This window comes from Ascaphus truei, chromosome 7 (genome assembly GCF_040206685.1).
Source record: "Ascaphus truei isolate aAscTru1 chromosome 7, aAscTru1.hap1, whole genome shotgun sequence".
Lineage (NCBI taxonomy): Eukaryota > Metazoa > Chordata > Amphibia > Anura > Ascaphidae > Ascaphus > Ascaphus truei.
Window position 1 is genome coordinate 79,270,348 of NC_134489.1, and position 27,500 is coordinate 79,297,847.

The 27,500-nt window shown below is 40.3% G+C and overlaps 1 protein-coding gene across 1 annotated transcript in view; it reads right to left on the reverse strand.

The window, feature by feature from the left end:
* The window catches only part of LOC142499604 (sodium channel protein type 2 subunit alpha-like), a 73,016-nt gene that overhangs the window by 35,559 nt on the left and 9,957 nt on the right, over window positions 1–27,500 (reverse strand). Inside the window, 9 exon segments of the mRNA XM_075609186.1 lie at window positions 1,331–1,504; window positions 2,468–2,706; window positions 3,909–4,041; window positions 5,401–5,736; window positions 6,466–6,621; window positions 11,007–11,213; window positions 11,496–11,637; window positions 11,890–11,953; window positions 25,312–25,572. Coding sequence (XP_075465301.1) covers window positions 1,331–1,504; window positions 2,468–2,706; window positions 3,909–4,041; window positions 5,401–5,736; window positions 6,466–6,621; window positions 11,007–11,213; window positions 11,496–11,637; window positions 11,890–11,953; window positions 25,312–25,572 — 1,712 coding nt within the window.

Here is a 27,500-nt window from a genome sequence, read left to right on the forward strand (position 1 = left end):
TTTATTAAACCTTTGGATAGTAAGCAGATGTGGTGGCTGATCTTCTGCACAAATGTGTTACTTTCTTGACTATTTTGCAGCTTAGAATGCATTGTGATCCCTTTAATAATCCTTGTGGTTTAGTAACTTCATTTGTTCTGAAAAAATATTTGATTGTTTAGTTCCTACTCATTTAGAGTATGTCATATTTGAAAACATGCTGCTCCATCCATCTCCAGCTTTTATAGTAAGTTACTGTATGCCTTCTTCTTATATTACAAATGCAGAATAGAAAATATATAGGCTCACATTTACTATACAGTGGTATGAAATGAGACACAATCTGACATAGCACCACTTAGTAAATGTCAGCTATAGGGGCCTATTCTAGTAGATTCGATAAGTGACTTATCGAGAATTTTGGGCACTTCTCAATCGAGTTTGCAAGTGTGGCTATTCAGTAAGCTTTGGTAATATGGCAAACTTCCTCAAAGTTTTTCTCCCAAATGGGTAGCGTTCCGGCACAGACAAACCGTGCGGGAGCTCCAAAAATGTCACTCGCATTTTTTAAAATATTGAGCTATTCTAGTAGCTCCGAGATTCACAACGCGGCTTCAACTCGCAAGCAACTCGCAGGTTCTCACCTCGCCACCTCAAGGGTGGTTCGATGGGATCTGCGATGTGACTCTGAAGAAAAAAATGATTTTTACTGCTTCGAATTGAAGCCGGGAGTCTCCAGTGCTGACACACATTAATATCAGCTCAGGAGACCACCTGCTTCAATCCTATGTAATGCAAATACATTTAGCAACAGCTTCGTTACCTTAGCAGCTAAGGTAATGAAGGGGTTAAATACCAGTGGCTGGTTTATTGTGGGTAGTGGGTGGGTGAAGGTGGTATTTGGCTCGTGGTAAGTATTTATGCTTACCGGGAGGGTTGTGGAAAGAGTTAACTACCACTAAGGTAATGACGGGGTTAACCCCTCCCGTTATCCACCCAATAGGCATAAACACCTACCATGGGCAAATACCACCGTCACCCACCCTACCCCGAATAAACCATTAAAGTACAATACAAACACCAATACTAGCCAATACACCCATTAATTATCAGTGTGGTTACCTATGCCCTCAATGGGAGCAAAGATAATCCCAATAGCAACGGATGGACACCCTACTACCCCTCCCCCCTCTACCACCAATCCCCCCCCCCAACACATACAGTACAGTAATGGGCAAAATCCCTATTATCCTATCTGGATAATAGCGCATTTGCCCATTAAAAATTAAACCTTATCCAGCCAGCATAAAGTCAATTAAAAAGTGACACATTTTTATAGATGAAGATTTACCAATCTAAAGGTCCGAAGAACTGACAATCCTTCCACATTGGAAAGACCCAATTCCATCAAACTAAGGCTCACAATGATCCCATCAAAAATGTTCCAGCCCTCTTGAAAATAATAGTATGGATCCAGGGCAATCAACTTGAAAACCATTTCAGCAGTAAAAATTCCTGTGAAAACCTGGAGACACAAAAAAATTGTTTACTTATTTATGAAAATATTTATTTAAATAAATAGATATAATAAATAGATTTATTGTCTATATTTATGAAAACATTAATACATAAACATTAAGAAAAGCATTGTTGAGTGGATTTAAACACCCTTATTCCGTTTGGTGTTATGATGTCCTTCCTGTGTTAGGGAAGAGTTCAGTTTTATTATCCAGCATGGGGAAGACAGCGTCACAGCCTACTGAAAAGCAGCACAAGATGTGTGTGTATTAATTCAAAATGTGGTGCAATTATGGGGCAAAAAAAACACGGCACCAGATTAAATAAGATATACAGTATATATTTTTTTATATACAGTACATCTGGAGCAATTGGATTGCCCCAGAATTGCACTACATTTGCCTTGATACATACGTACACCCCAAGAAGCCTAACTAACATTTTCAATGATGAGCATTGCAATTCCTCATAGATATACAGTAAATATATAGCAGGTGGCTTTCAAGACATCACGTGTTTTCTCCAAATACTGTACATAAAGCATTTACATTTTTTCCACCATACAGTACTGTACAAATACAGTACTTTTAATATTATGTTCGCAATGCAAAGTCCTGTACAATAGTTTTGAAATTAACAAAAATTGTGTCAGATTAATTTGTTGTACTTAATCAGTACTTCATTTTGAGCATAAGGTAGTTTTACATCAAATAGAAATGGTGTGGACGTATAAACACTATGAACATTCTCTAATTGTCTTCTTTGACTCTTACAACAACTCCTTGATAAAGTGCGGTCACGCACGAAACGCGTAGGAGCTTTGCACCCTCCACCGTTTTTTAATGTAGCTTAAATAAAGTATTTTTTCATTCATTAAGACCTGTCTCTCCACTGCTGTGCGTCACACAATATTTTTTGTTTGGATTACCATGGGTATCAACTGCATTATTAAAATGTTGAAAGTACCTACCAGGTTCCCAACATAGAGTACATGATTGAAATGCCCCGTCATAGGATAATGTTCCATGGCCATGAACAAAGTGTTTAATACAATGCAGATTGTAATAGCAAGGTCTACAAATGGGTCCATCACAATCATCTTCACAATCTGTTTCACTTTCAACCATGTCTCACAGCAGTCCCAGATCAAAAAGGAATTTGAAAATGTATACCAACAAGGGGGACACTTTTGTCTGGATTCCTCAAGCTCTGAAAAGCAAATATTAATAATTTAGGAATATGCATCAAATATTATGTAAGTGTAGTTCAAAATAACAGTTGATTACACCTACTAAAAATATATGGTGTCATTATTAAACTGTAACCCTATTGCTGATTTTCATGTATTTAAAGACTTAATGGAAGCTCGCAATCATGTTCCTTCATATAGGTTTACCATGGGGATGTGTGGGAAATTAGCTTCAAATGTATACATAAAAAATGTTTACACTGAAATAATTGCAAAAGATGTAAACATGGTTGGCTGCAATTTCATAAATTTTTGGAACAAATGACATTAGAAAATAAGGACTCTGTAGTGTATCTCCCAACCCAAGTTTGCTCAAGTCCAGTCGTCAAGCCCCTCTCCAACAGGTAAGGTTTTCAGGACATCCCAGCTTCAGCATAGGTGGCTCAATCAGAGGCTCGGTCAAAGACTGAGCTTCTGATTGAGCCACCTGTGCTGAAGCAGGGATTGATTGAGCCACCTGTGCTGAAGTGCGATACCCTAAAAACCTGATATTTATACAGTATGAGCATGACAAAACATAGTAGCAAAAGTGTTAAAGTAAAATGTATTAATATCTATGTGGCTTAATTATGTGAATAAGAAACATACAGATGTAGCCAGACATTCTGGCTACATCTGTATTCTGCAAGCACTAAGCACTAAACAATCTTTAGCAATGGCTTCAATATAAGAAATGAAAGGGGTTATTCATTAAACTGTGGTCGTGCCAATCGAGGCATCATTACACAGAATCTCCTATTGACTTCAATGTACGTTTCCATGAGACAGCATCAGATCTATACTATTGCAGTTTAATGAATAACCCCCTAGGCATCAAAGTCACAGATGCAAATCTGGAGCAAAACCGAAGGGTTGTCCAGAGCTTTACTGTGCTAATTTCACTGACTTTGCATTCACTTCATACCAGACTAATCTTTGGGGAACAGGCACATTGGCAAATTAAACATCAGAATTTCTTAAGTGTTTAACAGTGTTAGTTGATATACTATAGGTTTCCATTTCTGGAGACACTACTGTGTACAGTATGCACACATTTGTAACCTAGGCAGATGATACTTCAGTATTACTTTTTATTGCATGTGTATATTTTAAGTATATGTTAGCATCAAAGACATTTGTTTTAAAATGAATTGTTATTAAGTTGTAAAGGACAATGCAATACCTTCCATTGTGTTTGTTATTATGCTGGCTATACTCAATGCTCTTTGCCTTAAAGTGGGATCCTCCAGTAAGTCCATTGAGATTCTGTATGAGCTTGTTCTTCTTTTCTTTACTTCTGCCTCTGTTGCAGTATTCTGCAAATTAATTTATATACTGGCATTTAAACCTCTTAGCACCCTCTTATATACTGTCATAATGCACATTGATAATAGTAAAACCCCAAAAACCGTATGAAATTGTATATAAGCAACTATCCTCAACTAAGTCATTGTGTAATTAAAATTATAAAAAATATCTTTGGAGCATAACCCAATATGTATTTCTTACAGTGCAGAATGCATGAACATTTTTATAGAGGAAACAATACTTTGGGATACGATAAATTAAATAAATAGTGTACTTGATAACCTTGAGAAGACCTGAATAGGTTTCTGGTACATAGTGTATCACAGGGGTGCTTAACTCTGGTCGTCGTCCCCCAACAGGTCAGGTTTTCAGGATATCCCAGCTTCACCACATGTGGCTCAATCAGATTGAGCACCTGTGCTGAAGCAGGGATATCCTGAAAATGTAATCTGTTAGAGGGGCTTGAGGATGGGAGTTGAGCGCCACTGGTATGTCATATCTGCCATGATTTTAGTTACCCACAAAAATAGCAGCTCAAGTTTGTGTGTAGCAAAAAAGTAATGCTATGCAATAAAGTATTTAAGATTCTCAGTTTAAAACACCCTTGGGTGGATTGTAAAATGATTTGATATAATATAAACTATATCCACACAAATCTGACATCACCCTCTTATTCCAGGTTAGTGGCTGATAGTATTACCTCTAAATGGATCAACAAGAAGACAGTTCGTTGTCCATGAGCTTTTAAGTCTTTACAAGTCTTTTTTTGTGCAGCTGTACATGTAAAAACTAACTTGTACAAATACTAGTATTTACTGAAGGAATAAGAATATAGTGGTTGCTTGTTCAAAATAAAATGAAAAGTGAAGAAGTAAGTTTCCTATATTCCAGCTTTCCCTTTGTACAACTGCTTATATTGCAGAATACAGTGTAATATGTAGGGATGGGTTAACTGCCATATTTGAGCAAAAACAAAATAGCGAAAAATGTCAATGTTCGTCCAAAAACATTCACGAGAATCATGTAATCTTGATTTAAAAAATAAATAAAACAAACAAAAATTTGGCAAAAATGCGAAAATTGGAAAAAAGGGCAACATTTTACACATTAAAAAAAATGTTTTAGGAAAGTTTGCAAATGGAATCTTTGCCAGCAGGCACCTTTACAGTTATATGATAGAGGCTACAGTACAGGAATTCTCTAAGACACATCCATGACAACAAAGGGACTGATGTGTGGTCTTACGAAAGATTGTTTTCTCAGCTCATACAAGAGTTTGAATCAAATAATTAAAGGGAAATTGAGAACAAATCACTGCAAACAATTGCTCAGTCATAAAGAACAGTGGCATGTGCCCATATTATCACCTCTGGGAAAAGTCCAGTGGCAGTGCATGTCCCACCAACCAAGGAGACTACTCCATTGCAATCCACTGCACTGTGCATCTTTCCATTCATTGAAAGCAAGGGCAGAATCTTGGACGATATACTTGTGTGGCTAATGTTGCTGTAACGCCGCTCTTCGTGTCTCCCAGGCACAAAGAGAGAATCCCTTCTACTATCATTATCTTCAAAAGTGCTGTGCTCATCATCAGCGAAATCATTTTCTGACCCTACATCCTTTGCAGGATCTCTGAAGCTGAAAAAGCTGGTTCTGCTATGGCGCCTTGGGGAAAACAGAGAGCCACGGATGCTTAGCAACGACTGTGAAAACATACAAATCAAAACACATTCAGAAGTGATGACCCTGGAATATGTATAACAAGAACATATTTGGTTTTGTGATAGCAGAGAAAGAACACCAGTGAAAATATTGCAATTGACAACATATATAAGTCAAGATACAGAAGCGCTCAAAATTGATGATGTCTAAACTAAATAAACTAATAAAGTGGTGCTGCTTGAAGAAAGAACTGCTCCAAGTTCTTGAGTTGAAGATTTGTTCAGGGGAATCAGCGCACCTCCAAATAAGAAACAAAGAGAAGCAGAAATAGTGACGCACGTCCTTGCAACTCTATACAAATTAACTGGTGAGATATGTACATACGTTTAAGTGCCTGCACCCAGGCACGGAAAGGTTTCTTTTTTGTTCAGGGGAATCAGCACACCTCTTGTTACATGGATGGAAAAGAAGGTAATTTTGCATTTCAAACCATGTAACAGGAGGTGTGCTGATTCTACTGAATAACTACTGTATCCAAAGTAATGCATACATTGGATTCCAGCACAAATAATTAAGTACAAAGTGAAAAACATCCGAAAATGGTATGTTAATTAAATCTTACCTGGTGGTGTGGGGATTAGTGTTTTGCATACTCTAGTTGTTTCCCTGCTCTGGAGAAATAGAACTTTTTTCTCTTTACACTGCTGTCCAATCCAGACTTGTAACACTTCTCCTCATCCCCCATTATCCTGTCCTCCAGAATACTCTACCTGTTTTCTTTGTATCCTCCAGTTCCTCCTCTCTTTGGCACTTTTTGAACTCAGTTTTGATACTATAGAAGAGCTTTCAGAAGGATATTCTAGCCCAGGTTCTTTACTTAATTCTTGTGACTCAGGAAATGCATCTGCTACCGCTGTTGCTACTGCCTATAATGACACATGATGTAAAGTATTCAAAAACTTCCGTCTTGATTGGTCTATTGCAGGGGTCTCCAAGCTCAGTCCTCAAGGGCTGCCAACAGGCAGGCTTTTATGGATATCCCTGTTTCAGCACAGGTGGCTCAATAAGTGGCGCAGTCAAAGACCTGTGCTGAAACAGGGATAGCCATAAAAGCTAGCCTGTTGGCAGCCCTTGAGAACTGAGTTTGGAGACCCCTGGTCTATTGTCTATGACTATTGTATGTTACCACCTTTGAACTAGTAAGTACATTAATAAACACATTTACAGTTAACTATTTTTAGGACTTTAATACTTTAAACTAGTATTTGTTTATAGAAGAGGTGTCTACCGTTTGACTGAAGATAGGACAATGTCAAGTCTAAATAATAACCATGTTATATTGACTATACATATATATATATATATATATAAAACACAAAAAAGTGTGGCGCCAAAAAATAAAAATATAACTGTGATATATTGAAATAATTATAACTATAATTAATAAATAAAAAGTTGTGTAAAGTGAATATTGTTTAAAAATATTAGTATATCTCTTTAACTAATGTGACCTAAGTGCATTCTATTATAACACAACCAATAAAAGTAAACAAAACAGTGCATAAACGTGCTGAAAAAAGAGAAAAAGAAAGACACAAAAAAAAACAAAAAAAAAAACTCCAACCAGTCCTTCAATAATTAGTCCATAATGATGAGGTTTCTGATGTTGAAAGGGGTCTTTAGGTTGCTCTCACATGGGGTAAACCAACTCCACAGATATCTACAGACAGAAAAAGAGAGAGAGCGCACGCCCCATAGCATAATACTGCATAAAATTTATTAAAACAAGGAAGGGGATGGGGGGTAGGGGGGGGTAGGAATCGCACTTACAGGATGCAAATAGTTAAAAGACAATTTGTGATAATATCACCACCATCCGGTTCTGGATACTGGAACACGTCTCCGTGGACTCCTTCAGGGCTGCCAGACACGATAACCAGAGATCAGATGATGAAGGCTCCGTTCGCTCTCTGCACAGAGTCCAAAGCTCCAGCTCACACTTTCAATGGCCGCCGATCGTATTCCCGCGCTTGGTGTAGGCTGCTGCGCGTGCGCGGCGGCGTCGTGATGACGTGATCGCGCTCTCAGTACCCTAACGCGTTTCGTCACCTGAGAAAGTTACCGGTCAGGTGACGAAACGCGTTAGGGTACTGAGAGCGCGATCACGTCATCACGACGCCGCGCACGCGCAGCAGCCTACACCAAGCGCGGGAATACGATCGGCGGCCATTGAAAGTGTGAGCTGGAGCTTTGGACTCTGTGCAGAGAGCGAACGGAGCCTTCATCATCTGATCTCTGGTTATCGTGTCTGGCAGCCCTGGAGTCCACGGAGACGTGTTCCAGTATCCAGAACCGGATGGTGGTGATATTATCACAAATTGTCTTTTAACTATTTGCATCCTGTAAGTGCGATTCCTACCCCCCCCTACCCCCCATCCCCTTCCTTGTTTTAATAAATTTTATGCAGTATTATGCTATGGGGCGTGCACTCTCTCTCTTTTTCTGTCTATATATATATATATATACATATATATATATATATATAATATATATATATATATATATATATTTATTTATTTATATTCAGCATGTAACTGGTTAAAATACATAATATAGTATTACTTTAGAAATTATATTGGAAAATTATTAGCTGCAAAGATAAGAAGATACATCAGTCGGAAGACAGGCAGGTGTACAAATGTTTTATGACAACAATCTATCTTGTTTTATTAATTTCCATTTTGTATGAAACGTGGTATCTTTTTAATGTCTGCTGAGTTGAATAGTATATGGTCTTCAGTTTGGAATCAAAGGTTAGTAAAATAGTTAGTTAGTAGTAAAAGACAATACAATTCTATATGTAACTGACTGAAATGATGCTGTTAAGATGGTTTCTATTGAAAGGTGGGACATTTATTTGCACCCATATAATGAGCTAAATGTTTAGGGACTATATTTACAAAATCCTTTAAGGGGAGCACAATCACAAATGACTACATGTGCTGTCATGCTATACAGTATGTATCATATTAACTATACCCCCAACTGTGCAACTGCCAGCAATCAAAAATTTGCCATCACCCTTTTGCTTGTGCTAATAGCACATTCATCCAAATGTACTATACTATACATCAATCCAAGTGAAGAAGAATGGTGGAGCACTGCTAGAAAAATGAATAAAGGGCTGGAGGCTTGTAGCAAGTTAAAAATGCTTTAATCTATTGCATGAGTAGACCGGGCTACAGAAAAAAGGGGGTTCTCTAACGCGTTTCGCGCTGTCAAAGCGCTTTGTCAAAGATTCAAACCCTGAGGCACCCGTAGTTACACCTGACCACGTGATCGGGGGGTGCATTTTGGCGCGAATCTACTTCCGCATTTGGGCATCCATAAATAAGTGATTTTTGTACACTATGGTTACTCTTTGACAAAGCGCTTTGACAGCGCGAAACGCGTTAGAGAACCCCCTTTTTTCTGTAGCCCGGTCTACTCATGCAATAGATTAAAGCATTTTTAACTTGCTACAAGCCTCCAGCCCTTTATTCATTTTTCTAGCAGTGCTCCACCATTCTTCTTCACTTGGATTGACTATTACCGGAAGGAGGCACGCTGAATTTTTCCAGGACTTCAGGATCTGTGAGTTAACTGTTTGTTTCTATAATCATGCAGTTTATATATGGTAAGGCGATTTACCTGCTCATGCCTAGGGATTAGGGTGTCTTACTCCGATTAGTGGGTGTGGGGTGTGCTCTCTTCATTGAGTGCTCATTTCACACACTCACTGTGGGGCGTTTTTCACCACTTTATTGCCTATCCCATACTAGGGCTGCAAAGTGAGCACTCAAGCCTGCATACTACACATGTACTTTATTGAAGATATACTCTTCCCTGGATTATATTCTATATTGCTATCATCAACCTGATATTAGAAGCACCTACCAGGGATTCATTTCCCAATTCTACTATACTATACATCAAAGCCTGACAAATTCCCCTCTATAAAAAATGTGAGTATTCCACTTTTATTTTTAAGATGCACTATTCAGATATAGTGATAATTTACACAATTTGAATAGAATGACATAAAACAGGCATAATATGGTATATATATATATATATATACACACAGTGGTCGACAAATCACCAAAAAATCTACTCGCCGAACAAAAAAATCTACTCGCCACCTAGTACCACATGTGTGCTGCTTGGGCCAAAAGGAGCTCGCCACGATGTTAAATCCACTCGCCCGGGGCGTGCAAATGTATAGGTTTGTCGAACACTGTATATATATATAGCAATAGCAAATGGATATGTTACTGTATGCTCATTTGCATGTCTTAGACAGGTCTGCAACCCCGCCTTTCACCATTATCACCCAGCACACAGCACTTCCACTGCAGCAAGGGATTTGGGGAAATGACATGCAAAGAAGCACACAGTGCCACTTTTTGCTTCAAAACCATTCAACATGGATGCATGGTCACAGCTTTGAGCACAGCCAGGGTTAAGATGCATAGCCAGCAAACCCACCCACAGACCTTAAGGGGTCTCCTCAGTGTGGGGTTGGTTATGCCAGCTATGCAAAAAAGAAGCAAGGGACAGATAGATATAGATAGCTGAACACTGGCACTCCTGTATTAATACAATGGTCAGGCGCCTGTACCATAAAACACATAAAGTATACATTATCAGCAGCAAAGTTGGCAAGAAGAAGGCAACAGCACTCAGCAGTATGATAATAAAGAAATGTATTAGCACACCATATCAACGTTTCGATCCGCACCCCCCCCCCCCGATGAAGATCCCTTTGTGCAGATCAAAACGTTGATATTGTGTACTGTATTTATAATATATATTATATGGGTTGTTTACACATGACCTGTAATATTGGACAAATTATCCTTATTGAACTTAATTAAAACTGTGTCATTTTTTCCACATATGGTCTATAGTAAATAACTAACCTTAGGGTGAAACTTGCTATTTCTATGTAGGGTGTGTACATGATAAATAACTATCATGTTATTTTTATTTTACATAAATACATGTTGCTATTTAGTATTTACTGTACGCAGAGCAAATTGAAATAGTAAGCTTTGCTTTACAATGATATATATTTTTTACACATAGAATATAAGCGTAAAGTTGACAGAGTAGATAGTTAATTTGTCCAAAATGTGTATTTTGGTAAATTCTTAATGTTGATATCAAAATATCCAGCTTCAGTTGGAACAAGCAAAATCAAGCATACTGTATATGATATATGTTAAATTACTGCTCAATTTTCTACATTGCACAATGTTTACAATATTACCTGAGCTTCCTCTTGTTGCTTTTTTAATTGTTCCAGAATTCGGTGAAATTCTATTTCTTTCTTCTCTGCTTCTTCTAAAGTTGCCTGGTTCTGTTCTTCATAAGCCATGGCTACCACAGCCAAGATCAGGTTCACCAAGTAGAAGGAGCACAGGAAAATAACCAGCACGAAAAAAATCATGTAGGTTTTGCCAGAAGCACGTAACGTCTGTTGGAAATTAAAGGATCGCGTTAACATACAGTATAAAGACTTTCTTCTGCAATAAAACCATAAGGAGTTATAAATCTATCAGTTTAATGCACAAATATTTGCCATTGAGGGTATAGTAGTTTTGTTGGATAACGCCTTTCATACCAGTTGCCACCAGATTGGTTTGCTTATGTTCAGACACAAAGTTACATAGTTATGAACTATAACAGTTAGGAGACAGCTATGGTCTTGTATGTAAGTTTGTCAAAATCATACATTAGAAAACAAGTACATTCTCACCAGCTGGTAAAGATTTTCCCAGTAGTCTTGAGTCATCAGTCGAAACAGTGATAAAAATGCCCAGCTGAATGTGTCAAAGCTTGTGTAACCATAATTGGGGTTTCTTCCAGTTTTCACACAAACATATCCGTCTGGGCACCGTCTAATTAAAATGGAAAATAAAATCAATATTATTGCTCATCCCAGAAAATATTCCATCCAAATATTTAACATGTTTCAGTATGTCATTGCTATATAAGAGGATAGCACTGGAAGTCCAGTAATACTACATTATACATGAGTGTCTTGCGACAACCCTTATCTAAGGCAAATCTTAACCAATTAAAATGGATTTCATAGGAAGTAGATTGATATTGCTGTATTGTGTATACTGGTAATTAAAAGATTTTCTTACCCAGCATCTGAATTATTACCACAAAGCAAAGGATCCTTTTCACCCTCCAATTTGTAAAACAGACCTGTTAGTGGAAAAATAAAATTATGTATTCAATTTACACATGCTGTAATGAAGTAAAGCATCAGTCCCCCAGTAAACATTTTGGTTAAGCACAGGGGATCTAAGTGATCTTCTCTAAAAAGCATTCTAGATGTTGGCTGCATCAAGGTAAAAAAGGCTTGCTAAATTATTATTACAAGAAAACATGGCTTTGCTTTAAACTTTACAGACTTGGATAAAAATCATTTCTTTTCTGGCAGCCATCTTAGGGCAAGAAACTAGGCTTCTGCATGTTCTGCCCCATTCTCTTGTGGATTGTCCTTGGATTAGCTCCGCCTCTATACTCGTCTAGTGTTTTGCGTCTTCACGGCTCCACACAACGCCTATGCAGCACTACCAAGCAACCCTATACGTTTCTCTGGGATCCCCTGACAAAGCTAGACCAGTGAAATGCATAGGGTTGCTTGGTGGTACTGTGTAGGCGTTTTCTGGAGGCCTGAAGATGCAAAACAATAGCCGAGCATAGAGGTGGAGCTAATTCAAGGACAATCCAGAAGAGAACAGGGCAGAACCCGTGGACACATAGAGTCTTATCCTAAAATGGCTGGAGTGGGACTAAGATTGAGCGAACAGGTCTCCGGTGTGCCCTTCGTTCCTAAGGATCTGGTCAGGGGTGACTATATCTGTTGGAGCCTAGCTCATCTGTTGTCTGTCTCCTTGCTGTGCACATATGTGAGTGAGAAAAGATGGAATTTGTGGTCCTTAATAGATTTTCTTTCTTACTAAGAAAAGATTGTGCTTGTCCTCTTTTTGTCTTTTTTGTAAAAAAAATTGTTGTTATCAGTATTTAAAAAATATATATATTTATCGTTCTATTCACGAAAACCATATCGCAAGTGTCAAAACAGCTGTTTCTTAAGTGTCTTTTTGCCAACTCCTCCTCTAGCCCTATAGGTTTCTCTGTTGGTGCATGTTGCAGGGTACATGCAACTACACACGTGGGTTTCTTGACAAGGCTGTTTTATTTTGCCTTGAAAAATATACAGCACACCAAACAAAAATAGCTCTTTTTCAGCAACAAACGAAAATGGCTTTTCCTTCAGCAAACCGAACAAAACAGTTTCTCTTTAGCAGACAGTTTATATATATGCAGCTACCCTTTTTCTATGCAGGGGACAGACAGTTCACAGTTTCACTACTTTGCTACTCAGACCTTGTTTTCAGAAATCACTTTAGCAGCTTACTCCTCTCTCATCAACAGCAAGCTTCCTTCTGTCTACAGCCTGGGTTTTAACACACCTTGATTAGGCAGCTGGGATCCAACTAATTGTCCTGAGGTTCCCAGCTGAAGTTAACCTAGTCAGTGCTGCACTGCAGACTAGACATAGGTTTTCCAGGCATATAACTGGTGGCTTTTGTTTACCCTGTCACATACCTCCCCTGTTAGTGTGTGGCTGGGGCTACGCACGGCTGAAGCCCGACCATCTACCCCTTCTCTAGAAAAGAAGTCAGCATTTGCGTTCTCTTTTCCTGGCCTATGCTGAATCTCAAATGAGAAGGGTTGGAGGGCCATATACCACCTAGTCAATCTAGCATTGGAATCCTTCATGCTATTTAACCACTTCAGTGGAGCATGATCCGTCACCAAAGTAAAATGGACTCCTGCCAGGTAATGCCTCAAAGCCTCGATTGCCCACTTTACTGCGAGGCACTCTTTCTCAATCACTGAGTAGTTTTTTTCCCTTGGGAACAATTTCCTACTCAGGAAAAGGATAGGATGTTCAACTCCCTCAAACTGTTGTGACAGCACTGCCCCTAGCCCTATCTCTGATGCATCTGTTTGCACTATAAAAGGGCTGTTGAAGTCTGGGCTTCTAAGGATGGGACCCTCTGATAGACACCTTTTTATGTCCTCAAAGGCTCTCTGACAATCCCTTGACCACACCACTTGTGTAGGGGCACACTTTTTTGTGAGGTCCGTTAAAGGGGCTGCCACTTCCGAATAGTTGGGGATGAACCGCCGGTAGTACCCTGCTAAACCCAGTAGAGAGCGTACCTGCGTTTTTGTTTGGGGGGTCGGAACTTCTTTCAGGGCAACTACCTTGTCGGCTAGTGGCCTTACTTTTCCACCTCCCACTGCATACCCTAAATATTTGGTTTCCGCTTTACCCAAGGCACATTTCTTAGGGTTGGCTATGAGCCCTGCCTCTCTTAGAGATTTGAGGACCGCTTTCAGCCTATTTAGATGGGCCCGCCAGTGTTTACTATAAATGACAATGTCATCTAGGTAGGCTGCGGCATAAGTCCTATGGGGCCTCAGTACCTTATCCATGAGTCTCTGAAATGTGACTGGGGCTCCATGCAGTCCAAATGGCATTGTCACAAACTGGTATAAACCCATGGGAGTGGCAAAGGCTGTTTTGCATTTGGACTTTTCCTCTAAGGGTATTTGCCAGTATCCTTTTGTCAAGTCCAACGTGGATATATATTCCGCGTTACCAAGGGCGTCAATTAATTCGTCCACCCTTGGCATCGGATATGCGTCAAACTTGGATACCGCATTGACCTTTCGGAGGTCCACACAAAATCTTACCTTCCCATCGGGTTTAGGGACCATAATTAGTGGACTACACCACTCACTGCATGATTCCTCAATCACTCCTAAGTGTAACATTTCTTGTACCTCCTTCTCTACCAGAGCCCTACGACTTTCAGGCAACCTATAAGGACGGGAACGTACTTTTAACCCAGGTGTTGTCTCGATTGCATGGGAAATTAAGTTAGTTTGTCCTGGTAAGTCAGAAAAAACATCCTGGAATTGAGTAATTATTGCTAACAAGTCCCCTTTTGTTCAGAGGACAACTGTTTACCCATTGGGATTTTATCGTCACTCACGATGTTCTCCCGTGGAGGCTGAGGACCCAAGTCCGTTTCCTCCTCCACCGGGTGGATGAATAGAGACTGCTGCATCTTCCAGGGTTTCAGCAAGTTCACATGGTAAATTTGTTTACCCTTCCTGGACCCTGGTTGAGCGATCTCGTAATCCACATCACCCGTACGGCGGAGTACTTCGAATGGGCCTTGCCATTTGGCCAGGAGTTTACTCTCGCAACTGGGTAACAATAACATCACCTGGTCTCCTGGGTGAAACACTCTCATGCAAGCATTCTGATTGTAATGTCTCTCCTGACTGTCTTGGGCTGATCTAAGATTCTCCCTGGCAAAATGGCCGACCACATCTAGGCGCTTCCTAAGGTCTAGTACATATTGCAGGGTATTCTTAGAAGGGGACTGCTGTTCCTCCCAGGACTCCTTTAGGAGGTCTAGGATACCCCGGGGTTGGCGGCCATAGAGCAATTCAAATGGAGAGAATCCCGTGGAGGCCTGGGGAACTTCCCGCACTGCAAACAGCAGAAAAGGGAGAAGTTCATCCCAGGCTCTCTTCTCTGAATCTACAAATTTCCTCAGCATCCCTTTTAGAGTTCGGTTAAATCTTTCCACCAATCCGTCAGTCTGTGGATGGTAGACCGATGTCCGAACAGACTTGACCTCTAGTAACTTTAAGACATCCTGCATCAGTTTAGCCATGAAATTTGTACCTTGGTCTGTCAACATAACCTGAGGAAGTCCAACCCGTGAGAATAGTTCCAACAACTTGTTGGCTACTTGCTTCGCCGTTGCTGTTCTCAGGGGGAACGCCTCAGGATATCTTGTCGCATAATCAACAATTACAAGGATAAACCTGTGTCCTTTCGCAGAAGGTTCTAGAGGTCCTACCAAGTCTACCCCAATCCTCTCAAAGGGAACTGACACCAAGGGTAGAGGAACCAAAGGGGCTGGTTTTTGTCCTTTTGGACTAGTTAGCTGGCACTCTGGACATGCTGCACATAGCTTAGCAATATCACTATGCATCCCTGGCCAATAGAATCGGGATGAAATACGGTCCAATGTTTTATCCCTGCCCAGGTGACCACCCCAAGGGACAGTATGGGCTAGAGTGAACACAGATTTAACAAACGCCTTGGGAACCAATATCTGTCTGGTGACCTCCCCTGTTTGTGTCTGCCTATTCACCCTATATAGAATATCCTTTGATAGCTCAAAATGGGGGAACACTATCACCCCCTGTGCATCTAAAATCTGTTCATCAATTTTCACCACCTTGTCATACTGTCTAGCAAGGACTGGGTCTTCCCTTTGCTTCTGGCGAAAGTCAGGGAGGTACAGGTCTGGTAAATCTCCAGGGCCCATATCCCCCTCCCTTTGGCCATCCCCAGCCATCACTTGTGACCTCTGACTACTAGAATGGTCACCTTGAAACCCAGGACTGTTTGTCCAAGCGTCTTTGCTTCCGAGTCTTTTGAACCCGGTGTCTACTGGGAAAAAGGTCTGCCGAGAAGGGGAACAGTTTACCAGGGTTCTCCTGAGCCCTAGAAGGAGGCTCCTCGTGAAAGACTGGGGCCATTAGGTCCGAAAAGAAAGGCCAGTCCCGACTGAGCACAAGGGGGGCAGGGAGCCAAGGAGCAACTCCTACTTCGAGGTAAGCCTCCTGACCTTTTACCTGTAGCCGGATTTTGGCCGTCGGATAGCGTTTTACATCGCCGTGTATACATTCTATGCTCCATGGGAGTCAAAAGAACACACGTTGGGCGGTAACAGTTCCTGGAGGACCAGAGTTTTCCCAGAGCCCGAATCTACAAGAGCCTGGACGGTTTTTCCCCCAATCAGGGCTGGAAGTAGCCAGGGCTTGTAATTTTCTCCAGTGAAGGCCGAGGCGACGGTCCTGCTGAATGAACACTCCATCAGTGGACAGTCCACATACCGGTGGCCTTATTCTCCGCAGGCAGAACATGGAGAGGGTTCCCTCGCAGGAGGGGGCTGTGGATAGCGCTCCGCTGGACCGGTTACTGGAGACCAGGCATCTGGTGGGTCCTGTGGGCGACGTCCTCGGAAGTTCCTCTCATTTTGCGACGAGCCGACATCCGGAAGGAGATGAGGGTCTCTGCGGGGACCAGCATTTGGACTCCGTCCTTGCTGGAACGACTGCTCCTTCCGTTGGACTTGGCGGTTCCGTGACGGGCCATAGGTTCCCCATTGATCCGACCTCCCTCTTTGGGCGTCCGCAAGTGCCGGTGGAGTCGGGTCCAGGACACTCGCCTGCTGCTCAGCCCCAAGGAAGTTCTCCACGAGTCGGACTGCCAAAGCTAGGGTTTCAGCAGCGTGGCGTTTTACCCACGAGCGTGCGGTAGGGGGTATTATTTGTAGAAATTGTTCCAAAACCACCTGCTCAAGAATTGCCTCCTTAGTGCACTCCTCGGGTTTTATCCAGCGCGTACACAAGTCCAATAATCGCTGAGCGAGGACCCGGGGTCTCATCTTAGCGTGTACTTCATGTTCCGGAACTGCTGCCGGTAGGTCTCTGGGGTCAGACCTAAGCGATCCAGTATGGCAGTTTTTACTTGTCGGTAGTCCATGGCCTGATCTGCTGGGAGACCCTGATATGAGGCCTGGGCTTCTCCTATGAGGAGTGGGGCCAAAGCAGTTGCCCAGTGATCTGTAGCCCAGCCCTGAGCTTCGGCAACTCTTTCAAAAGTCAGTAAAAAAGCCTCTGGATCCTCGTCCGGAGCCATTTTCCTCAGGAGTACCGGGGGTTTGCTTGCAAGTTCTTGACTGGCAGACCCCTGGAATTGGGTCAGCAGCTTGGCAATCCGCTCATCCTGTGCTGTCTGTAGTCTTTCATCTCTCTCCGCTTGCAGCCGGGCCTGCTCCTGCATTAACAGTCCCTGCTGTTTGGTCTGCTCCTGCATTAACTGTCCCTGCTGTCTGGTCTGCTCGCACAGAAACGCTTTCAACATTTCTTCCATTCTTGTGTGTGTGTGTGTGGCCCTTTAACTGCAGGAGCCTTTTGAAAAAAATCAAATCTCACTTCTTGACACCATATGTTGCAGGGTACATGCAACTACACACGTGGGTTTCTTGACAAGGCTGTTTTATTTTGCCTTGAAAAATATACAGCACACCAAACAAAAATAGCTCTTTTTCAGCAACAAACGAAAATGGCTTTTCCTTCAGCAAACCGAACAAAACAGTTTCTCTTTAGCAGACAGTTTATATATATGCAGCTACCCTTTTTCTATGCAGGGGACAGACAGTTCACAGTTTCACTACTTTGCTACTCAGACCTTGTTTTCAGGAATCACTTTAGCAGCTTACTCCTCTCTCATCAACAGCAAGCTTCCTTCTGTCTACAGTCTGGATTTTAACACACCTTGATTAGGCAGCTGGGATCCAACTAATTGTCCTGAGGTTCCCAGCTGAAGTTAACCTAGTCAGTGCTGCACTGCAGACTAGACATAGGTTTTCCAGGCATATAACTGGTGGCTTTTGTTTACCCTGTCACAGTGCACCTCAAGGCTATGTTTCAGCTCCTCTACCCTTCTCTCTATATATACACTCTCGCTGGGTGACTTAATTAACTGCTTTGGATTTAGCTATCATCTCTATGCGATGACACTAACTATATTTATCTGCACCCAATCTTACACCTCCTGCTCAGTCAAAAATCACAGTGTCTGTCAGCAATCTCTGCTGGATGGCCCTTCGTCATTGCTTTGTACAGTATGGCTAAAACAGAGTTTCTCATACTCCTCCCCTCCTTCCCTCAAAACAGGCCTCTTTGTTCTCTTCTGTATTACAGTACCATTATCCACCAAGTCTCACAGTACAGTATTATGTCTAGAGTATACATTCGACTTCTCTCTTTCTTTCCCCTCTCATATACGGTACTAAATCTTGCAACTTCTTTCTCTTCAACATTGCAAAAATGCACCCATTACGCTGTCCAACGACTACTGAATCAAATGCATTCCTTCATTTTCTTGATTTCCTCAACAAACTTTTATCCGACCTCTCTGCCTCACACTTCTCCCGCTTACAATCATTCTTAATTCTGCTGATTAAACCATCTCCTGCTCTTCTAAACGCACACCTGATTCTGACCAGTGCTGAAATCTATGCTTGCTTCCTATTAGTCTCCTTTTAAACTACAAATTTCTCCTTCTGTCCTTTAAGAGTCTACTACAGATGCAACGGCCGAACATTTACCTGGGTACATTTTGCGTTGTGCCACATGTAGACTGTGATATGTTCACAAGTTTTGCTGCTGCAGACTTAATGGCCCATCGGATTAACACAGCAGGGGTCCCTGCTGTGTGAGTCCTACCAGGGTCTGCCTCTCTATAATAGTAAATACTTATATTTAGGCACTGTACCGTGTATGAATTTCACTGGATGCGCTAAAACTGAGCTTTGTCTGTGTTTTTATGTTCTGTCTTTGGTTTTAAATATATATTGCCATGCTCAGTAGCACTCCTCTGTGACACTCATATGCTTATATATATGTTGTGGTTATTTTGGGGGTTCAATAGGAGCTTGTTAGGTGTCCAGTATATTTCACAATTGTGTTTCAGCTAGTCCTGGCTGATTGGAGGTTGGCAACCTCCTACTTAATTTAAGCTCACCCCCTCCCACATTTAAATGGTTAAGGGCTCACTCCATAGCATCTTCCACACAGGGGAACTTGTTTGCTTGCAGGATGGTTGTGACAACTCTTATACAGAGTGCTTTTCCTGGTAATGTACAGGTTAATAAAGTCTTCAATCAGACTTAGAACTTTGCAACTAATATTGACAGATTTACTATAAATCATTCTTCCTGTTATTACACAGGTTATTAAGAATTTATATTAGCGTTAGGGACCCCTGAATTGTGGTCTGCCGTGAAGTTGGCTCAGGGGCTTACAACAATTTTGGCCAAAAATGTCAAACTAAAAGACCATTTTACTTAATAGAAAATGTATACATATATATTTAGGCACTGTACCGTGTATGAATTTCACTGGATGTGCTAAAACTGAGCTTGGTCTGTGTTTTTATGTTCTGTCTTTGGTTTTAAATATATATTGCCATGCTCAGTAGCACTCCTCTGTGACACTCATGTGCTTATATATATGTTGTGGTTATTTTGGGGGTTCAATAGGAGCTTGTTAGGTGTCCAGGTTTTAAATGAATCAGTCACTCTACTGCATGCCTCTCACAGGCAATCGCGGGGGGTTTATTTAATTTTAAACCTTACAGTAATGTAGCAGGGGTTATCCGGAGCTGAACCACATTGGTTTCAAGTCCGGGGACCCCCTGCTTCCCGAGATACAGGCCCCATAACGGTCTGACCATAATTGGTTTCAAGTCCGGGGACCCCTGCTTCCGAGATACAGATCCCATAACAGGGCCTGTATCTTGGGAAGTAAGGGGTCCCCGGACTTGAAATAAATGCGGTTCTGCTCTGGAGACCCGCTGCTACAATACTGTATTGTTTAAAATTAAATAACCCCCCCCCGCGATCGAATGTGAGAGGTGCGCTGTAGAGTGACTGATTCAGTCTATCTCTTACTGCATGTCTATTATAGAGAGGCAGACCCCGGTAGGACTCACACAGCAGGGACCCCTGCTGTGTTAATCCGATGGGCCATTATAGTCTGCCCCGGCAAAACCTGTGTGGATCACGGGGAAATCTCGAAATCCATTTCGAGATTTGTTCAAATAACGGCCGCTGCATCTGTACACTCCTCTGCACCTTCATATATCTCAACTAGGATCTCTCTTTACTCCACTACTCACCTGTAACATCCAAACCAAAGATGTCTTATCTCTGCACCTTTTACCTCTATTGACTCTTACGTTTTAAACATTTCCCGCTAATCTCTCTTCCACTCAATATTGGTCAAGCAGTTTCACTTCCTGTTTTCAAAGCCCATTGGAAAACTCACAACTTAAAAGAAGCATCTCATTAAATTGTCTACGCCTATACCGCGGAATCCAGATGCACTTGACCTCTCTGACTGCACTTTTAATAATGCACTTTCACTTGTATTGTATCTGTACCTCTCTCAATATACCACTTAGATTGTAAACTTTTTGAGGCAGGGCTTCCTTGGCCTTATGTTGTCATTTAATTGCTGCTGCTTTTATCCCCTCTGTTTGTGCTTTATTTTCCTTGTATTGTAATTTTATAAAGCACGGTGTTCATTGTTGGCGCTATATAAATAACATTATACATTCATTATATAATGAATGGCTAATTACCTATTCACATTCTATTTTCGAAGCTCCAATACCTGGCAATATCGGGCTGTCACTACAAAATTGCACCAATTTGTATCACCTACTCCAGGCGGGCTTTAGGCCTAACTTGCATACAGTATGTATATGTATAAGATTGACACTACAGACATACCTGTAGGCAAGATACTAGAGAACCTAGAATGGATTCTAAAAATACATACTGTATTATTAACAGTGTTGAACTTTTGAATATATTAACTCTTTAGAAGTATTTGCCGCCAGCTAATAATGGTGAACCCATGACTACCTGGCCACTTAAGATACTAAAGGTTTAATATTTGCACATATAAATGTTATGCGTTTAGTATTTTATTTGTAGGGTTTTTATGTTGTGTATACACCTTTTTGATGTCTGGAGGCATTGCTTTGAAATGCATTGGTAGCCTCAGGCATCAAAGGGTTAAATAATTATCAGCCATAGGGTTTTGTAAGAAATGTTATTACCCAGCCTTTGGTGGCAGCCGTTTGCTGCCATTCGCTGACGATACTGCTGCTCTGTTATTGGTCTCCAGTAAAATATTTCATATGCATATTGAAGCATTTCCATCTTCACACAGTACCCTGTTCTCCCAGCTCTGCCTCCACACAATCCCACTTTCTTCCTCCCCAACGCCACTCCTTCTATTAACAAGCAGCCACCCGAGACACACCAACCGTCTTAATCCCCGTATCTTATGTTTCCACTTACCCTCCCTTATTGATTGTAAGCTCCTTGAGGCAGAGCCCTTCTTACCTAGTGTAACAATGTATGTTAATGTTTGATATTTTATTGTTTTCAGCCTCCAATCCTTTTGTACTGCGCTACGGAATATGTTGCCGTGTAATAAATAAATGATAGTAATAAGAACCTTGTGGTAGAAAAGTGTCATACAGTAGCCCTCTAACACCACCACTAGTTCATCACTACTGCTAATTAATGCTTAATACATTTATATGTGCGAATGCGTATTCGTATCTCTAGTGTTATTTAATGCAGATTTACAGCAATATTCAGGTATGCAAATAGGAATTAATATTGTAATTCATTTATGAATAAATCATTTTTAGTGAATGCGGTGGTAATCCTAAAAACGATTACCGTAATTCCTTTTTCTACATAGTATTTTGTGTCCTTGACTTCTACCGTAACATGCGGCCTATTAACTATAGTGCAGAAATGTACTTTTTGTTTTTACTTATTGATTCTGCGTGATATATAAATTTGCTATGTAAATGAGTGATTTTGCAGAATGAAGTATTCACCGGTTAATATTTCCTTCTGACCGCGGACTGGCAATATTGATAGTTTGCCTGTGTATATCATTATAGGAACATTTTGCACAGAAGTGTTAAGGGTGCAGTTTTGCATAAAGTAGGAACACATTAAACAATTTCAGGAATATATTTAATAGGTTAAAAATAGGTCATTGGTTACTTTGTAAATACTTTCTAATAATTATTTTTTTTATTTAACTAATTCAACTGGGGGATGTAATAGTTACAGTTTACACACCATTAATCTGAATATATAATTATTTAATGTTAAAATAATTATGCAAATCTGTCTTTTTTTTTTTCTTTTTCTAGCATCACCTATTGTTAACCTTTTTAACATATTACTGTGATCAGTGCTAATTTAACGAGCCAGCACCTTGTACAGTGCCTTCCAGTGTCCTGAATGTTACAAGTCATGTCAAATCTCTGAATCCTATCTTTTTTATTATGAAAAGTGTATGCAAATAAGATGTGTTTTGACGTGAAATTTCTGTACTACTCATTGATGTATTTTAGCGGACCAAAATTAGAGCTTTTCATAGATTAAATGGTAGTATGCAAAGCTTACAGAGCCTCCTAGTTTTCTTCTTCAATTTTACATACATCATATAACATACTGTTCTGTACATCACATACAGCATCTCTCCTTCTAACTGTAATCTTGAAGAAGCAACCTATGAAGTTGTGAAAGCTATATACGCTATAATTTCAACTATGAAGAAGTCTAATCTTGGGCTGCTAAACGGTATCACAACATAAGCAGTCTGTCAACTACAATTTAGCATTTTAATTAATAGACCCCAATAATTTCCGTTATACAGGCCAGTGGAGTAATTAATTAATTCACCCCTGGCCAATAAAATGATCCGATTTGTTTAATCATTCATTAACATGACACTATTTGCAATGAATGAAATGCGTACTGACCATTTTCATGCGCTGAAGAAGCAGCCTGTAAACACCCTTACTCTATTTACTATGGGTATTCTGATTCTGACTGTTTAGCTAAGCTTGTTTCTTCTTAAAGCTGCAGTTCAGTCTTTTTTTTTTTTTTAATTATTTTTTTTACTTCAATAGTTTCATGTGGGCAATCTCTAATTACCTAAAGAACTGTATAGCTGCCAGTCAATTCGTTCTCCATGTATTGATAGGTGAAATTTGATGACATAATTAGAGCTGGCATATGTTTTTATTTACTTCTGTCAGTCAGTGGAAGCTCATGAATATTCATGAGAACTCCTGCACTGACATGTGCTAGAGGGAGGGCAGGGCTGACAAAGGGGTGTGCCAGAGCTTGACAGGACATGAAGGGGCAGTGCCTTAGCAAATGCTTGTTAAAATAGAATACAAGAAAATTTGTCTTTCAAAGTTGTTTTTTTAAAAACAGAAAATGCTAAAAGTATTTTTTCTTACTACAGAACTGATTTATTAAAAAAAACACACACGCAGGATATTGACTGAACTGCAGCTTTAAATAAGGAAGGTATAGTATTCACGTCTCAAACAGGTTCTCCAATCCTGCTCCAATGTCTCAAACATCTTGTACTACTTTATTGCAGAATCAAATAATGAATGGATCATCAGCAATCCCCTCCCCCCAAAAAAACAAAAATAGGCCAAGAGAAAAGATGATAGTTTATGCTGTGTTGATCTTTTTCTAACATTTCATTTATTCAAAATCTTAATTTTTTTGCAGAATTCTTGCCTGTTTATAATTGCGCTGGCATCAAATGTTATCATGACAACCTCTGCTGTTTTAACAAATTTTAGGCTCCAGGGGAGGCAGATTTTTTAAGCAGCCTGTATCTCAAGAAGTTAACTATAGAATTTTTAAAAGCTGTCATTGCTAAGAGCAGAAGTTAAAGCACTTTACTAAAATATAAAGGAAATATATATTTTTAGGATGAGTTGCTGCTTTAGAGCATTGCACCATTTATTGAATCTGATCTTAAATATGCCTCTTTTGCTACATTTGTTTTCTGGGTATTGTTAAAAAGTTTTAGCTTGCTGCAGCAAGCAGCTCGTACAGAAAAAGAGCTTGTACAGCCAAGCATGGCACTGTATATTCTGTACAGAGAGCAACCCATCCAAGAATTGCTCTTTCAGCCTTTTGGACTTGAATTTGGTGATGGCTTTGCTTTGTAGGTTGTTACTAGGACAAACGCAAGAAGATAAATATGGGTTAAAAAAGACAAAAAAATACATATATTAATTACATTGCAGATTTTACTGTACATTTCTGCCACAATATTTTAATATGTTTCGAACCTAATTCTCTGAATATTTCTGTGACCTATTACTACTATCTCACCAAAACTTTCTATTCAAAAAGTGACACTCTGCAAATGCTAATTTGCATGTCATTACTCATAATCCCTGGCTGTTAAGTGATTTTATTTTATTTATTTATAAAATGTTTTACAAGGAAGTAATACATTGAGAGTTACCTCTCGTTTTCAAGTATGTCCTGGGCATAGAGTTAAGATGACAAATAATACATGGTTACAAATACATAGTTGCATAAGTGAACATGGTATACATTATATATAAGACCTTGCATGCACAGTTAGAGATAATATATATTATAGGCGTATGTAACAGTTACAGACCAGATTAAAATGTGAATATTAAAGCAGCCACTATGACATCTAAAGCACCTGTATCTAAGTATTATATGGATGACAACTGATGAGCAGGATTTTAATGTTACATGTTACAGTGTAACCTAATCAAGTTTTACAGTACCACTTCAGGCTTTGAAGACACAGAAGATTAACATAAATCCTCTAATATGGAAGGTTAAAATAATATATCTGATGCCAAAGTGCAGTTTATTAGTTGCTGGATTGCTGACTGTAAATATCTATTAAAATATTATTGAAATGTATAAATTATTTTTGTTGTTCATGTAAAATGACGTAATCACAGTTTTAATACCATTACTTACTTTCATTGCTGGTATAATCGGTCCAATTCATTGGGTTATTGGGAAAGGCTCTGTCTGTGTCTATTTCATGGCTAAATTGGGATGTAAGGTTTATTTCAAGAGCGGAGTCCGGAGGTAACTGCACACACTTATTCCTCAGGTGTCCCATGAAAAGCTGCAGCCCTATTAGTGCAAATACACTCAGACAAAACACTGTGAGAATCATCACATCTGAAAGCTTCTTAACCGATTGAATCAGTGCTCCCACAATAGTCTTCAGACCTAGAGCAGTAGAAACATGAAATGTTATTTAAATATAAGACATTACAGTAACATGTATATACACAAACTCAAATTAGATTAATTTAATTTTGATATTCAGGCCCTATAGCTACAGTTATTTTGAGTTAATTAATTATCTGATTCCAAATTATTGATACTCATGATCTGAAAGGAGGTATCAAAATACCAGAGTATGGCTATTCAGTAAAATGTGGCATAAAAAAAGTCACCTGAGAACCTGAAGCAACATACTTACCAACAACCAAATGTCTTCATCATACTGTAAATGTTGCTATTGTTAAAAAAAGAAGCCTTTCAGATATTGGAGCTGCGGCATTATGGCAAGAGGCCAGAGTCATGACCAGTCTGATCCAGAACCCCAGTAGGTTACCGAAGGGATGTGAGCATCGGGCAGGCTGGTTTTTGTGAGTAGGGTGAGTGCCCACACTTTCTGTTGGCCTGTGCATGTCTCTCGGATGCTGAACAGCTCTGTATCAGTGCTGCTGCCCATAAAAATGTCATACAGAAAGGCCAGAAGAGTTACCAGGACTAGTATCATGATCGGGAAGGCACTGGTCATAGCTACATCGTTGGCACTATCAGACCTCTTAGACTTAGAGGCACCTGGGATCCGCAATCAGGAATTGCTATTGACCCAGGTCTTTGAAGGCTGCAGCCTTTCCTCCAACTTAGGCGCTGCCTCTGTTGGGTGAGACTTTCGTAAGGGAGTCCTCTTAAGTGAGGGGAGGAAAGAAAAAAGTAAGGCTCAGCCCCAGTAAGAATTAGCCCTGGCAGTAAAGGAGCTACAAATAATAAACATCCATGGGGGTGGCGAAGTGTGAATGGGCAAGGGGGCAGTAGTGTTGGGGTTAGAACTCAGAAGAGAACAAGGGCCTCTGAAAGTAGTTTTGTTGAGTCTATACAGCAAACCAATAGGAGTGGCATTCAGCAAAATACAATGCAAGTGGTGATAGTTTTGCCACTTTCAGCATTAATACTTCCATTTCTCTGAATAGCATGCGGACATTAGGAGATTTAAACAAAATTAGAAGGATTTCTGCTAAAGGACCAGTGGGCGAGCTTACGACTCCGGTAAATGTAAGAGACAAGAAGCCCTGGCTTGTAGCCTAAAGTACCTTGATAAAAAAAAGTAGCGGCTGCTTTGTTATATGGCTTTTAGAGGGTTTTTGTATACCTGGCATGGGTATCAATAATTTAGATTAAAAAAGAATCAATGTATGTTTGGCTGAGTGCGAGTAGACATTGGAAAGGAAGCAGAATTGGGCCATATGGTTACCACAGAGTAATTTAATTTATTAGGCTAGGTATTAGTCTTGACAATAAGATTTTTGTCGATCAATGGATTGCTCTATCACTTGTTCTGTTCCTTTTTCAGAATTATCCGCTTTGGTTGATAACAAATAAAACCTTTAGGCCTAGATTTTCATGGTTATCAAGGTTTTCCCGTGTGGGCCTTGAACCCTGGTCCTTTTTCTTCCCAGTCTGGGTCTCTCCCTGTCTGCTACCAAAGCTGCTGCTTCACTGCTGATATTCTCTGAAGAGAAATTTCTAAGGTGGCTTATTGACTTATCACCCACACTTGTTTATTGTGGTGCCCTCAGTAAGCAAGCTTGCTGTCTCATTGTGTCATTTGCTGTTGCCGTACATTGGAACCTATTAGGACCTTACTACGTTGTTCTTCTGTTGTTCTGACTACTGCCTGTTTCCTGACCATCGCTATGTGCCTGCCGCCTGCTTCTGACCACTGCCTGTTTCCTGACCATTGCGACCTGTCTGCTAGCCTGTCCCTTCTCCTGGACTCCAGCCCCGCAGCCGGTCCATGTGACATGTATACATCCAACTCTGTTAAAACTGAGTTAATATTGCCTTTGGTAAAAACAAATGATCACTTCTTATTACCACAATTT